This window comes from Acanthisitta chloris, unplaced genomic scaffold (genome assembly GCF_000695815.1).
Source record: "Acanthisitta chloris isolate BGI_N310 unplaced genomic scaffold, ASM69581v1 scaffold1080, whole genome shotgun sequence".
NCBI lineage: Eukaryota > Metazoa > Chordata > Aves > Passeriformes > Acanthisittidae > Acanthisitta > Acanthisitta chloris.
The window spans coordinates 4,845-20,739 of NW_008653122.1; the positions used below are offsets into that span (position 1 = coordinate 4,845).

At 38.7% G+C, this 15,895-nt stretch overlaps 1 protein-coding gene across 1 annotated transcript in view; it reads left to right on the top strand.

Moving 5' to 3' along the window:
- Positions 1-414: 414 nt before the first annotated feature.
- Positions 415-15,895, top strand: part of CNOT10 (CCR4-NOT transcription complex, subunit 10) — a gene marked incomplete at its 5' end in the record, with an annotated part of 31,812 nt that continues 16,331 nt past the window's right edge. The window contains 9 exons of the mRNA XM_009079400.1: positions 415-506; positions 3,203-3,364; positions 3,851-4,001; positions 5,012-5,157; positions 5,993-6,079; positions 6,790-6,873; positions 7,848-7,965; positions 9,497-9,646; positions 14,352-14,554. Coding sequence (XP_009077648.1) covers positions 415-506; positions 3,203-3,364; positions 3,851-4,001; positions 5,012-5,157; positions 5,993-6,079; positions 6,790-6,873; positions 7,848-7,965; positions 9,497-9,646; positions 14,352-14,554 — 1,193 coding nt within the window. The remainder of the gene's footprint in view (positions 507-3,202; positions 3,365-3,850; positions 4,002-5,011; positions 5,158-5,992; positions 6,080-6,789; positions 6,874-7,847; positions 7,966-9,496; positions 9,647-14,351; positions 14,555-15,895) is intronic.

Sequence of the window (15,895 nt, forward strand, 5' to 3'; positions counted from 1 at the left end):
CTTGTTTGCTCTTTGGGAAGCAGCTTAAAGGATGTTGGTTTTTCATCTAACACAGTGTGGTACCTGTTTTATGATGTGTGGCCATCACTGCTGATTTTTGTGCAAATAAAAACAGTCTTAGTGATGGTTGCAGCTTTAAAGAGAAATATGAGATGTCTGGATTGTCAGTTACCTTGCAGGACTTTGGTTATTGATTGAGCACAGTAATTTACATTTTATGGAGAAGAATTCACTAGGAGTATAGAATAACTTGAGATATTTTAGTGTAGTAGGGAGACACTGTTGCAGCTATCTGGAAAATTACTTGTACTGGCAGGAGGATCCTGAGAGCTAGAAGGAATTAAACTTTTAAGCTGCATAGTTGCAAACTTTCACACTTGCAAACTTTTTTGTAATCTTCTGCCCGCTTTACAGATCAAGGCACTGAGAAACATGAAGGAGCAGGTACCTCCGGGATTACAGATCAGGAAAAGGAACTGTCGAGTAGTGCATTACAAGCTTTTCAGGTAAGACAAGGCCAAATTCTGAGACTTCTAATTTACCACAGAGCTGCTAAATGGGCTTTTATAGTTGTTTTTCCTGTCTTCTTGCAAATGCATTAACAGAATATTGTATCAAAAGGAGCACTAGTTGTGTTACAAAGGCAGCATGTGCATTTTCTGTCTGCTGTGCTGCAAGAAGACTGAACTGGGTACTTGAACAAGATTGATCTTGATTCTCAAAACCTAAACTTAAAAACTGTATGATAAGTTAATTTTCTCTATCAGCATTGGAAATGCATGATCTCTGAAGAATTAATCACTTCAAGCTGAAAGTGTGTTAAAGAGTTCAAAGGAACCACGTGTATTTGAAAAAACAACAAACAAACCTTTCTGTATTTTGGCATCATACTATATTCTTTCACAAAAAGCATTGTATACTGCTCTGTCACTTTGCATTGAAACGTATTCTTCAATGCATAACACCTTCAGGGAATATTTACTACTACGGTGTGTTAAAATTCAGGTATCAGGTATTTCAGTTTATTTATTTCTTTGTATTGTCTCCTAATTTTATTTAGTGTGGCAGGAAGTATAATTGCTTTTCCTTTCAGTTGTTCTACCACTGTCTCCAAAATGTCTTGCATTAATGCAGTTTTGGATGTGTGAAATAGACCGGGGAATGAATTTAAATACTGTCTTTGAGATTCCTGCTTGTATGTTTCACTCCTTGCTTTTATTTTGTCTGGAATGTTGTTACATGAAGTGCATGTAGTTGAGCCTTAAACCGACTACAGCTGATGTTGTTTCCTGATGTCTCCTTGAATGCTGTCTAGCTCAGTTACTCCTTTTCAATAATATTTGATCGTGAGAACTGAAGGCACGTGAGAGCTGTCTGCTTGCCACCTTGCTCACAGATCTACACACTTAAAATACTTTTGATCTGCTAATGACTTCATCTTTACTTTTATACTGATCCAGAATATCTGGTTTATCTCATGATCTTTTTTCTTGCTTTAAGAACTCCCTAAATTCATGGAGTTGTGAGATGGTTACAGATGTGAGCTGAAGTAACCCGGTGCCAATTTTAAACTCCCTAAATTCATGGAGTTGTGAGGTGGTTACAGATATGAGCTGAAGTAACCCGGTGCCAATTTTGCTTGCTATTGAGTACCTGTAAATAGCACTATTGACTGCCTTGCCTGCTGCTGTGTCATATTACACTTCCAGTTCCAGCCTTGATAGAATTCCTATAAAATTGTTTATCATATTCTAGATCCTGTCTAGCAGAGTGGAGTTAAGGACTGTTAGCTGAGGAAAAACATTACAGAATAAGCTCAGCATTTCAAGGTTAAAGGTTTGTAGTCAAGCCATGGTTAAAAAGCCTTGTTGCTGTGGTCTGAAAGCTATTCCTGTTGAAGAGAAGCTCTGAGTGTGAGCACAGTGAGAAGATCACAGGGAGATGAACTGTCTCAATTAAAGAGCACACCAGCAGTGGAGTTACAAGTCCCTGTGTTTGTGCACAAGATCTCGTGGCTGTCCATGCTGTTGGTTGAGTTGTGAAGATGCCTGTCAGTGTCCTGTTGCATCTCTTTGTAAGCTGTGTAACTGTGCCTTCACAGGAGACTGAAGGAGCCGGAATGATTCCGTGGAGAGTAGCCACAGAAGGGACCCTAGAGCTTTCTCTGTTGAATTCTTCCCTTAATAGAGAAGTTAGGCAGTAGCCCAGGAGTAGCTCCATGCAACAGCACTTAAGGAGGAGGAGGAAGTGGAGGGTAGTTGTGATACTCAAGAGCTTAGCTTTTGATTGACAGAAATTGGAATTAATCTGCTTATCTGACCAGAATGGAGGTAACACTGATGTGGAAGAGGTGAATGTGATTATTCCTGTATAGGAATTATATAGTTGAGAGTGAAGGGTCATTTAGGCTGTGTAGTTGAAAGTGTCCGGAGTTCTCCTTCATTCTTTGATGCCACTGAATTTTTCCTGTACCAGCACAGAAGAGACTGAAACTGAAAGCAGGCAGAGGTGAGCCATTCTGAAGTCCTTGCTTATTCCTGAGGTCAAAGAAAGGGATTTTTGGGTTAAATCACACATCTGTGGACCATCATGCTTGGCTCCTAGTTTCTGTTTAGGCATGCCTATGTGGTTGAATGCTTCATCCAACAGCTAAAGCTGGTAAAAAAATTTTTTTAAATCTGTACTGGGAAAGTGGCACCCTGTTTTTCCAACCTGTCTTAAACTGACTTCCACAGACTAAATAGTAACTCATTGCATCTCCAGATGAAGGGAAAAATGAGCCTAACATGTTGGGCTGGGACTTGTGTAAGCAACTGCAGCTACTCAATGTTCATGTAATGGGGAAAGATTATGAAAACTGAGGAAATAGTCTTGCAACTTAATATGACCAAGAGAAATCAGAATAACACTTTTCATGGAAACACCTGTTTATAGTAATCAACTACTTAATTTGTCCTTCCTCCACCAGATTCTCTTTGGAGTTTGGATATGGCTTCAACTTTTAGACTTATATCTCATACATATTAATCTGCATAAATAATGAAGTGTGTGTGTAGGCATTCAGTTTGCTTCACTTGCTATTGATAAAGGAAAGACTTTGCTCTCTCAGTTTACAGCAGATACTTTGATTAAAACCTGGTAGCCTACTAGCTTAAACTTTTTATCTTCTAATACATATTTCTGGTGTGTGTGCCATTTCCAGGCTGGAAACTATGATGCTTGCTTACAACACCTAAATACCCTTCAAGACATAAACAAAGATGACTACAAAATAACTTTGAATACTGCTGTTGCAGAGTTCTGTAAAAGTAACCAGACTACAACAGACAATTTGAGACAGACCCTTAACCAGCTGAAGAACCAGGTAATGCAAACACATTGGCATGGTACTTGATTTTGAGTGCTACTAATGGTGGGTAGATCTTCCAGTGAAATAGGAGTAAAATTTCTGCCCCTTGTCCCCTAGAGTTAGTGAAACAATAAGAAAATAACATTACTTTTAAACTTCTGAACCAGTTTAGACTTTTAGGATAGTTTTTGTAGTTACTGAAATTGATCTGAGATTGTAATTACAGAAAGACCTGCTGTGTTCTTTCAGAAGAAAGTTCCTTATCCTGGAATGGTTTGTGAAATAATAAGAAGTGAAAAATATTACTTTACTACTCAGTTGACAGCTTTCAGTTTCATTATATGTTTTTTGCTGTGTTTATGTGCAACAACAATAAAGTTTACAACCCTTACTGATCTATTCTTAGAGAAATTCATAGCTTTGGATTTATTCTCTTTTTAAGATTTGACACTTTAAAATCATTGGCACTGAAATTTTTATGAAATGAGTGGGTTTTTTCAGGTTCACTCTGTTGTTGAAGAAATGGATGGTTTGGATGATGTTGAGAACAGTATGCTGTACTACAACCAAGCTGTTATTCTGTACCATCTGCGTCAGTATACTGAAGCTATATCAGTAGGGGAGAAGCTGTACCAGTTTATAGAGCCTTTTGGTACGTAGACAGAAAGAAGAGTTTTGTTCATGCAATAACTACAGAAAGGTCATTCAGTCTTTCTCTCTGTCAGACAAGTGGTCTGTAATTTGCCTAGTGCTGTTTTTAAAAAAGTAGGTAGGGTTTGGAATGAAGAATATATTTGACTTAATATCAAGGACAACAACTGGATTTGGGGGAAGGTACTTCAGAGGCATTTAGTATACAAGTACAGTGAAACTGAAATGGACCTTTTACAGTTTAAAAAGGTATTTATGTAAGTAATATGTACAAGCTGATGATTTTAAATCTAGATTTTAAATCTAGTATTTTGAGTCATCATGCACTTCATGGGTGGGTGCCTGTTTTTCAGGACACTCACATTTTTAAATATCTGCATTAGGTCATACATAATTGTATCTGCTCATATATGACTATAAAGTCTGCAGGTTTTATGGGTTATGGCACCCTGTGTAGTGAAATTGCCATACTTGTATGAAATAACTTCATAGTCCTTGTTGAATTTTAGAAGTGAGAAGGCTGGAGAATGTATGTGTATGTGCGGATAAATTAAGTAAATGCTACTCTGTTTCTCCTTCAGTTCCTCCCAGTTTTCAGTGGGCATATTTGGGACTTAGTGTGAAGTCAGCCAAGCTGAGATGTGTTTGTACAGAATCCTTACAAGTTCTGTGGGATTCTATATACACATATGGCTCCATCTGTCTATTTAGGTGCTGCATCTCTGGTGCTGATCTGCTTAGATCAGTTCTCAAACTCTATAAACACAAAATACATGTTAAGCTGTCTTTAGCCTATGCTTTTATGCGGATGCTGTTTGAATGAATGAGCTTTGTTTTTCAGTCTGTGTACTTATCTCTGTTGTGTAGACGGCTGAGGTTTTTTCTTATGTAATATATTGATTTTTCTCATCATGTTGCATGGATGCACTGTATAGTAATTTTTTTTTTCCAGTTGTGTTTGGAAGGATTGGTATTGGAGCTGTAAAATAATTTCTTCTTTGCTTTATACAGAAGAGAAGTTTGCCCAGGCTGTGTGCTTCTTGCTTGTAGATTTATATCTGTTAACCTACCAAACTGAGAAAGCCTTGCATCTGCTTGCTGTTCTGGAAAAAATGATTTCACAGGGCAACAATAACAGCAAGAATGGAAAAAATGAGGTAAGCTTAAAATCATATGAATGTCACTAAGTCTTTACCAGAAGTGTACTTTAACTGAAAAAAAAATCAGTCTTTTAAAATACTTCTGAGTTATAAAACTATGTCAGATCACCTGTAACTTTCATTGTATACAGCAGTTGTTTATTCCTTCTCTTTCACCCTTTTCATTTATTCCCAGGGGGCTAAGACATCTTTGAGTCAGACACTTACATTGGAAAGACAGTTTTCTTCAGGGTCAAATTGACATAGTTTTCCTTGTTTGCCTTGGATTATGCCCATATGAGACCCTAAGTTTGAAAGGGAAGTTGGTGTCAGAAAGGAATTGCAATTGCATAGTATATGATGGGAAATCAAGTATCTGAAAGTATGAGGCATACTTTCAAATGAATTATTTTATGTGTCTTTTGGAAAAATCGGTAGAGTCAGTAGCGGCTTGAAAGTGAAAAGAGGACACTTCAGTCGTTTCCTGTTGATGGAATGTGACATTTAATATAAAGCATTTTATCAATGAGTATATAGTCGCTTCACAGATGGAAATGTTAGAGGTTCTCTAGAATGTGCAAATCATCCTTCTGGGTAAATGAATTCTGAAAGTACCTCAACTGCAGAGCAACATAGTGTAACATAGTGTAGGATTCTGCTCTTCACAGGCTGGTGTGGTTGTTCATGGATTTTGATCGTTAAGCTCCAGTTACAATTTTTGGTGGGATGTGTATGTTTTGATATTAAATGCCGTGAAATACTATTCAATACTTATTTTTTATCATGTGAGTTGAGTCTGTCAACTGAATTTAAAAGGTGACTAACAGTAACACTTCCTTTTCTTGTTTGACAGTCAGGTAATAATACAAATAAAGATTCCTCAAGTCAAAAAGCTGAAAGTGGAGCATTAATAGAAGTTGCTAAATCTAAGATACATCAGGTAAGTGCCTGCATATTATTTATACAGAGCATAGCTTCAAATTTCTATTTTAAAGCCAAGTGCCATCTCCTTCAAATCTAGTTGAGCACAAATTGTGATACTCTCCTTGTTGTAAAACTAAGGAATAAATTTATCTAACTCTTCCTTTTTGTAAGATCCATGTGCAGGAAAAACTGACTTATCACACACACACAGAGACATGCATCCCATTTCAATTCTTGCACTTCATAATAATTTCTTTAAACTGCATTTAGCTGCACTGACTTTACATCCATTAGACCTGCAACAATCTAAATCAGACAAGGTTTTATTTCACTCTACTGTTGTGTGGAAAATATGTGAATAAACAGAATGCTTCTCTTAGCATTCACTTACTGGTGTTTTCAGTTGAGTAGGTAAATGTCTGGGGATGAAGAGGCTAAATTATTTTAATTAGTTTATCTTTGTAAGCACTAGTATCTGTGTTTGAATATTGAGTAGCTGCTAGCCATTGAACAAAATGTTCATCTGCTTATTGTAAATACAAAGTCTATAAATGTGGTGTCTAAAGTCTGATTAGAATTTGGTTTTTAGGAAGGCCTTTTGAGCAGCTTTACTACTGTTTTAAAGGTGTATATAAAATACCCTCTAGTAAATCTCTAGATACAATTCATCTTGCAAACCTGCACAAGTTATTGTATATTATTAAAGAAACTTAATTTTTTTAACAGTATAAGGTGAGAGCCTATATCCAGATGAAGTCACTAAAAGCATGCAAAAGGGAGATCAAGTCTGTTATGAATACAGCTGGGAATGTAAGTATTCTTAGGACTACTGTTTTTTAAATCCAAATCTGTTTTCTATCTTAAACTGAATTTGCTAAAGCTCTGTCCAAAAACAGGTCTTATTGAGGGTGGATGTCTGAAACAATGCTTTGTGTAGTCAGTTGGGTTTGTAATCTCTCTTTGCAAGTGTAATTAATGTGGAATTTTCTTATTTGTTCAGTTTTCAGTTACTCAGAAATGCACTTTATTGTTTCCATTACCAAATAACAGTGAATCACTATGTAATAAACAGGTTCAGCTTGTTTTATAATTGAAACAAGTTTTAGTGTATTATTTACGTTATGGGAATTACAAACTTCTGATGTCGGTGGTTTAAACGAGTTCAGAAAAGATTAATTCTGGGATATGCAGAGTTTTTGGTGGGTTTTTTTTCTTTTTGCTGACATTTTTGAGGCTGACCTCTCTCTGGAAAGCCCTTTCTTTTTTTACCTAGGAGCTCTCAACTCAGAATTACATCCACCATCCCAGATAAATTCTGCATTAACTGGGGAGCAGGGAATGGGAGGAGATCATTCCCCTTTCGTTGCCAATCTCAACAGCTGCTAGTTTAACAGAAATCCTTCTGGATCATGAGGTCTCTGTTGACAGACCAGGAAGATTACAGCCCAGGAGGAACTCTGCAGGGAATGAAGTGTGGGGAGGAATGTAGTAGAAGATGGGTTGGAGAAAAGATGGAGATCCTCTGCACTTAGCCATTGCCATGACAGAGTTCCCTAGAATAACATGGGGTTTGAGAGCAGTCATAAACAGAATACGCAGTTTTGTAGTTCAGAGGTGACTGTTAATCATGTGCTAACAAAGAAATGTACTTCTTCAAGGTATTATGACCTAGACCCATTTATTTTTAAAATGGCATCAGAGGCAAGCTGTTTGTGAAGTGGTTTAACACTAGCAGTAGAAGTCACAACCCAAGAGATAATTAACTCTTGTTTTCTCCTTCACAGTCAGCTCCTTCTCTCTTTCTTAAGAGCAATTTTGAATATTTGAGAGGCAATTATCGTAAAGCTGTCAAACTTTTAAACAGTGCAAATATTGCTGAGCATCCAGGCTTCATGAAAACAGGTAAAAGAGAAAACCTTCATCCTGCAAGTACTTCAATGTGTAGTTTACTAGGACTACTTGTTGATATTAATTATAAGTGTATTAATGATTACATAGCGAGGTGGGCCCTGAATGTCATGGGTCATATGCTGGATTTGTTTTCATCTTTCTTGTTCTGCTCCTTCTTGTAACACTGTGATGTTTTTCATTGAACATTCTTTTAGACAGTGCAGAGATTGTCTATGAAAATGGATTTGTGAAGGTGTAGATGTAATATTTGCAAGGCTCATAATTGAGTCCTAATCAAGAAATGGAACCAAAGGCAACTTAGTAGCTCTAGAATTGAGATTTCAGACTGTATGCAGAGAAGATGCTATAGCAGTTGTAATGATGATTGTGGAGGAAATGCATATGTTTCATGAAATGTTAAGGTTTGGCTTCTATTGTATGTGATTTTAAGTTATTTTTATATCCAGAGGTATATGTGTGGGCATGCACAGGAACAGAACAGCACATAAATGTGTGTAATTTTTTATATATAAAAGTTATTTGTATACTATAAATATATATCCTGTGTATATATACGTTCACTATATACAGTATCACTTAAATATATTTGAGATTTAATTGGCAGTTTAAAACATCAGTTGAAAAACACAGAGAGAAGGCTGCATCATGTCAATAGAGAATTAGGATTAAAAAAAATACCACTGCTGTAAAACCTCTGAATTTCTTTGTTACTTTGTTCAATGCTGTTTTTGTGATAGTACTCTTCATTTCTTGTGCTGTAAATTTTATTTTATTGCTGCGTAAAATACTGTTAGCTGATAGAAGTCTCAGAGTTGGTGCTCTGAGTAAGTTTTTTAACTCGTATATTTACAGATAAGTTTCATAGAAAACATTCAAAATATTTGCCATGATGCCTATTCTGACCTATTTAACACTTATTTTAGTATACACTGTAACTTTCTCCCTTTCTGGCAGTTTTTATGCTGAAAGTTTTCTTTATAACCTAACATTTTCTGAGAACTGTATATTCACATCTTTTTTGCATTAGTCATTTTGCACAGTAGGACACCCACTTAATAGTCTTCCTATGTTATGACTAGAATAATGTCTGTTTAATTTGTCAAAGGTCTGTTTCTTGGTTATTTGGACTTGTAGAGTGGTTTTTTTTCTTTCTTATCATTGTAACCCTGTACAGTTTCAGTTTCTGGCAGATAAGTCAAAGGTTTAATTTTTTGTCCTTTATCATTCAGAAGGAACCTCTTGCAGTGTTACCTGACATGACACATTTAGGAAGGAGAATGCACTTTATGGTTAGGTTGGCACATATATAGGTCAGCTCTCCAAGAGAGCTAGAATGGTGGACAGAAATGTATGCTGTTAAAATGGGTGTGAGGCAGGGATGTAACTCTGTAATCCATGAACATCTTGCTGAAGAACATCTTTAATAGACTGCCATGATACGCTGACCCATGAGAGAGCGGTGGGAGCATTTCATGGGCTCAGCAGTTCAGTTTCTGAAAACGGTCTTTTGTTGTTCTCTCAGGTGAATGCTTAAGGTGTATGTTCTGGAACAATCTTGGCTGCATCCACTTTGCAATGGGAAAGCACAATTTAGGAATTTTTTACTTTAAAAAAGCCTTGCAAGAAAATGATAATGCATGTGCACAGCTGGGAACAGGCAGCTCAGATCCAGGTAAGGAAGAGGTTGAAATAGGTGGTGGAAGAGGGGTGGGTGAGCCAAGAAATTACAGGATAGAAGGTTTCAGTAATCGTCAGTAAAATTCCTGTTCCATCTCTTTGTGGAGGACAGGGGGAGAATTTTGATGATAACTTGATTTCAGAAGATAGGTGCTGATGTCAGAAATACATGATGATGATGAAATATGTTCTTTTTTTGTGGTTTTCCTTGGTGTGCCATGAGACTGGGGCAATTACTTCTCATTTATAGACTTTGACCATCAGTTAGGGAAGTATGACAAAATAAGGTTTTTGTGACCTATTATGTGTAGGTTATTTATAGACCTGCTGACACTGGGTAGGATCATCAGGGCATGTCTGGGGTTTTTTTTTAAACTTGAAAGATAAAGAAAATGCGGAGTGTAATACTGTTAAATTAGCATTTGGAAGATGATGTGTTTCTCAGTCTTTCTTGACTGAACAATTCCCAGACTTGTAGGAGAAATGTTTGTCTATTGTTCAGTTTTATGGTTGCTTTTTTTCCCATCTACTTTTGTTGTAAGTATACAAAAGCAAGAAAATAAACATACTAAGTATTATTAATCATAGCAAGAATACTTACATTTGTTTTTCTCTTCCAAGTAAATTATTTCATAAAATCATAGAAAGGTTTGGGTTGAAAGGGACCTTAAAAAACATGTAGTTCCAACCCCACTGTGCCATGGGCAGACTAGGTGATGTTGGTCAGCGCTCCATCCAGCTGGTCTTGAACACTTCCAGGGATGGGGCATCCACAACTTCTCTGGGCAGGCTGTTCTAGTGTCTCACCAGTCTCACAGTAAAGAATTTCTTCCTAATATCTATTGTAAACCTACTCTCTGCCAGTTGAAAGCCATCACCCCTTGTGCTATCACTACAAGCCCTTGTAAAAAGTCCCTCTCCAGCTCTCTTGTAGGCTACTGTTAGGTACTGGAAGGCTCCTGCAAGATCTCCTCAGAACCTTCTCCAGGCTGAAGCAGCTCTCTCAGCCTGTCTCCTTAGCAGAGGTGCTCCAGCCTTCTGATCATCTTTGTGTCCCTCCTCTGGATTTGCTCCAGCAGGTCCATGCCCTTCTCGTGTTAGGGGTCCCACAGGTGGATGCAGTACATGAAGTTGGTTTAGGCCTACTTCTCAAGTCTGTCCAGATCCCTCTGGATGATAGCATCCTTTCCCTCCAGCATTGTCAACCACCCCACACAGCTTGGTTCCACCTGCCGACTTACTGAGGGTGCTCAATGCCACTGTGTGCTGCTGACAGACTCTAAACAGCACTGATCCTGATCCTGACCCCTGAGAACACCACTCATCACTGGTCTCCACTTGGACATTGAGCTCTTGTCCACAACTCTGAGCGTGACCATCCAGCCAATGTGGCTAGTGTTTCCATTTCTACAGATGCTCACTCACGTTATCATGTGGTGCAGAAATTTTCTAGCATGTTGCTATTCTCCTGAGCAAGCAGATGCAGAAAGAGAGCTCTACAACATTTTACTGCAGAGTGTAGTACTAAGTTCAGATAATTTAAGGTTTTGAACCATGTGAGCTTGTCACTTACAAGGAAAAGAAGACTGGGCCTGGGTAATAGTTGATGGGAAGCTTTCAAACCATGAACAGCATCAGCCATTTTTGTAACAGTTTCTGATGAAGAGAAGATTTGCCTTTCTATTTCAAGCTAAAATACAGTCTAATGAAATACCAAGATTTGCTGGTTTTTTACACAGAGTTAGCTTTGTTTTAAAGTAGTCCAAAATGCATATTCTCGTGAATTAATCTGTAAATATTAGTGGGATCCATGTTAAGGAAACCTTTCTGTCTGACCATCCAGGAGCCACTCTGGCAGTCACACTTGCACCACCTGAGCTGGGACCAAAGCCTCTTTGCAGTCAGTGTCTCCAGTGAGCCAACTCTCTTGACTCCCTATACACACCACACTTGCACAGTCAGACCAGATTTCCTTACTGACTCACCCCCATGTTTCCCACAGCAGAGTCTCAGATGTCTGGATCCTTAAAACAATTTAATCATGGTGCAACAGCAGATTAACAGCTGTAGCTGGTGCCTCTGAGGAGGGACCCTAAACAAAGGAAATGCTGGGCTTTTATACCCTCACAGTCTATGCAGTGGAAGTCTGAGGTCTTTCGGCTGAGTGCTCAGCTCCTGCTGTGTCTTGGAGTTCCACAGGTCCCTGTGCCCTTTCTTAAGCAAATGGTTGGCACTAGTTCATGGCCTCTTGCCTTGGGCTCCTGCCACTCAGAGCTTGACCTGCAGCTTGCACCTGCACTAAATGTATTACTCAGCTTCCACCAGCACAAAGGCAGTTCTTTAAATAAAAAATATCCTTAACCCTATCCTGTCCTTCCTGGTCAGCCTTCAACTTGGAGATGTTGATAGGACTTCATGTTGGACTGAAATTGGACATGCCCTGCTTTCTCTTTCTACTGAGCATACGAAAAGCAATCTAGTATCTGAAAGTGTTTTATTTGAATATAAACCAGCATGCCAGAAAGTGATTGCTCTTTAGGGAATACAGAATTGCTAGCTAGACTCATTAAAAAAAAAAAAAGGCCTGAATATAAATCTTCCTTACTCTCCATTCCCCTAAGAGGACAGATTCTTTCCGCCACCCTTTTTCCTCTATCAGGCAGTATGTCTCAATGAAATAAAGTTTTCTCTTCACAGATAGTCACTGAAATTGAAGCCTCTGAGAAGTTTCAGATAAGAGATTTTTACTTTTTCTTCAAGGGTTAAGTTGTCCCAAAGCAGCGGAAGTTTACTGAGAGTTGGGTACAAATGTCTCTTGGTAATCCAAGCCGTAACTTTGCTTATGTAATTAAATGAGTGTCCAAAATGTTGATGGTCTAAAAAAATCATTTCATTACAAGTGGTCCATCTGTCAAATCCACATGTCTCTAGTTTAGAGACAAGGATGCCATGTGGGACAGTGTCCAATGCTTTGCACAAGTCCAGGTAGATGATGTCAGTCACTCTTCCCTTATTATCCACCAATGCTGTACTCCCATTGTAGAAGGCCACCAAACTTGTCAAGTGAAATTTGCCCTTAGGGAAAGCTATGTTGGCTGTCACCAATCACATCCTTATTTTCTGTGTGCCCTAGCATGGTTTCCAGGAGGATTTGTTCCAGGACTGACTGACCAGTAGCTCCCCAGGTCTTCCTTCACTGGACTGCCATGACTTCTCACGTACAATGGATAGTGGCTTAGCCACTTCCTCCATCAGTTCCCTCAGGACCTGCAGATGAATCTCACCAGGTCCCATTAACATGCATTTTCAGGTTCCTTAGATGGTCTGAAACCTGGTCTCCTCTAGTGGGTGGTTCTTCATTCTCCCAGTCCCTTCATTTTCTTTCTGCAGTTCAGGTGGTGTGGCTGGAGCACTTGCTTGTGAAAATCAAGGCGAAAAAGCGATTGAGTACCTTAGCCTTCTCCATATCCTGGGTAACCAGGTCACCCATTTCCTTATGGAGAAGGCCCATGTTTTCCTAAATCTTCCTTTTATCACCAACATACTAGAGAAGCTTTTCTTGTTCCTCTTGACATCCCTGGCCAAATTTAATTCTGTCAGGGCTTTAGCTTTCCTAACCTGATCCTTGGTTGTTCAGACAGTTTCTCCCAGGCTACCTGTCTTTGCTTCTAGCCTTTGTAGGTTTCCTTTTTTGTGTTTGAGTTTGTCCAGGAGCTCCTCTTTCAGGAGGCCTCCTGGCATTTTTGTGTGACTTCTGTGATGGCATGCGTCACTTACTAGCTTGGAGTAGGTGATCCTTGAATATTAACTGGCTTTCTTGGACCCCTCTTCCCTTCGGGGCTTTATCCCATGGTATTCTACTAAGCAAATCCCTGAAGAGGCCAGTGTCTGCTTTCCTGAAGTCGAGGGCAGTGAGCTTGCTGTGCACCCTCCTTGCTGCCCTAAGGATTTCCAAATCTACTATCCCATGGTCACTGCAGCCAAGGCTGCCCTTGAGCTTCACGTTCCCCACCAGCCCATCCTTGTGGATGAGAACAAGGTCCAGCATAGCTCCCCTCCTCATCAGCTCCTCCAGCACTTGGAGAAGAAAGTTATCATAGACACATTCCAGGAATCTCCTGGATTCTTTATGCCCTGCTGTGTTGTCCCTCCAATAGACAGGAGGATCCAGGCTTGTGAATCTGAGGCTGCTCCTATCTGACTCAGTCTTCATCTTTTCATGATAAACCTATAATTTCTTGTTTTCTTTAAAATGTACTCACTATCACACATTTTATTGCTTTTCCTATTTCTTTTCCTCTGGCCTTGGACCTAAATGCAGCCTTAGGTTTCAGTGTGAAGACAGAAAACGTTTTAAGCTTGTTAACAGCAAAGTGGTTTCCTTCTGGAATTTCTTTGAGTAACAAAGATGTATTCTCACAAATTTGGGATTCAGTATTATTATATAATGTTTAGCTTGAGTGACAGCACATGTGGTTAGCATTTAATGTACTTCAGTCTTTATTAAGAATGCAATTTGTCTCTGATATCAGCTTTGACGTGAAAGGAATTTATTTACAGAGGGAGACTAGTGAATGTCTGCGATGAAAGGTGTTTTTGGTAGTTTTGGGGTGTTTCCCACAGCATCCCTCTTCATCTTAGAGTTATGTTTTCTGTTGTCCTGAGCTGCACATCCAATATTATGTAATCCTTTTCTGCAGGTAAAAAGTTTTCAGGGAGACCAATGTGTACACTACTGACCAACAAACGGTATGAGCTGCTCTATAACTGTGGAATTCAGCTCTTACATATTGGGAGGCCCTTAGCTGCCTTTGAGTGCCTGATTGAGGCAGTGCAGGTTTATCACTCAAACTCTCGTCTGTGGCTGAGAATAGCAGAGTGCTGCATTGCTGCCAACAAAGGGGTAAGTAGCTTTGCAGAAATCTTATTTTGATTGTGATTATGAAATAACATGTGACCGCAGAAAGATGGAATTAATAGCTAACAGGAGTTAAACTATGCGTTTTAAAGGCCTGTGCAAGTCCAGATTAATTGAGTTTTGTGCATATGTGGTTTTGCACATTTAATCTGGAGTTGCAGCAGGTGGAGGAAAACCACCATAGAAGCAATGTCTTGAGACCCAGTGTTTAATTCACTGTGCTGAGAAGAATTTGAGTAGGCTGCATGAGGTGAAACAGAAGCACCTAAGTGGCTGTTACAACTGTTCTTCTACAAAGTTAAAAGTGTTTGCTACAGAGTCTGGTTAAGCATGATTTTGTTTTGGCAATTTACCATCCATCATGCCCTTTTGGCATTCCAGCTTGTAGTATGAATGGGTAATCCTGAATTGGTTTGAAGCACATAAGATTTCTCCATGGCATCTGATGGTTTACCTTACTTCGTCTTGAAATAATTTGAGTAATAAAGATACTATTTAGATAGAACTTTTGTTTTCTAATGAGGCATCACTTTGTAAAAGGAAGAAATATGTTCTGTCTGTAGTGAATGCTCTCTACTTAAAATGTAGATACTAATGTTAATAGTTTGACTGATTTATGGACATTTTATGATGCCTCAACTTTCCACACTCATTTCATATTGGTTGCAAAAGCCCGCAAGTAATTCTGTCTTTTTTTGTGTACACCGAAGAATTAAACTTGCTCAGGATCATTTCTCTGTACTAAGTTCTGTACTTCCAAGGATTTCTGTTCTCGGATGTCAGAAATAACAAGCTGACATTGGAGTCAGTGACCATTTGTAGTATCCAGGGAAAGAAAATCTCTGTGTCTTTTAATATTCACTGTGAGGCTTGATGCACAGAAACACTGTGAAAACTTTTGGTGCTGATACTTTGTGGTGGAAGAGTTATTTTTCTTGGGGATTTTTTGGGGGAAACATCATAGATTTTAGATTTTAGATTTTATATTTAGACTCTAGGAATGACATTACTGCTTCTGAAACAATGAGGTTTTTATCTTAAATTTTAGCTAGAGGAGTAGGAGAAAATCTGTCCCGTAGAGATCCCTTGCCTCTACTTTAGGGCTAGATAATACTATGGTGCAAAAGGTATGACTGCAAGTATGTTGCTACTATTTTAGTAGAAAACAAGGTTACTTTTGTGATGTTTTAATTGTTATGGTTATTGGATCAGACTGGTGAATAATCTTAGAATCATAGAATCATGAAGGTTGGAGGAGACATCTCTGAGATCATCGAGTCCAGCCACTAGCCTGCCACTCTGCTGTAACCCCTAAACCATATCCTC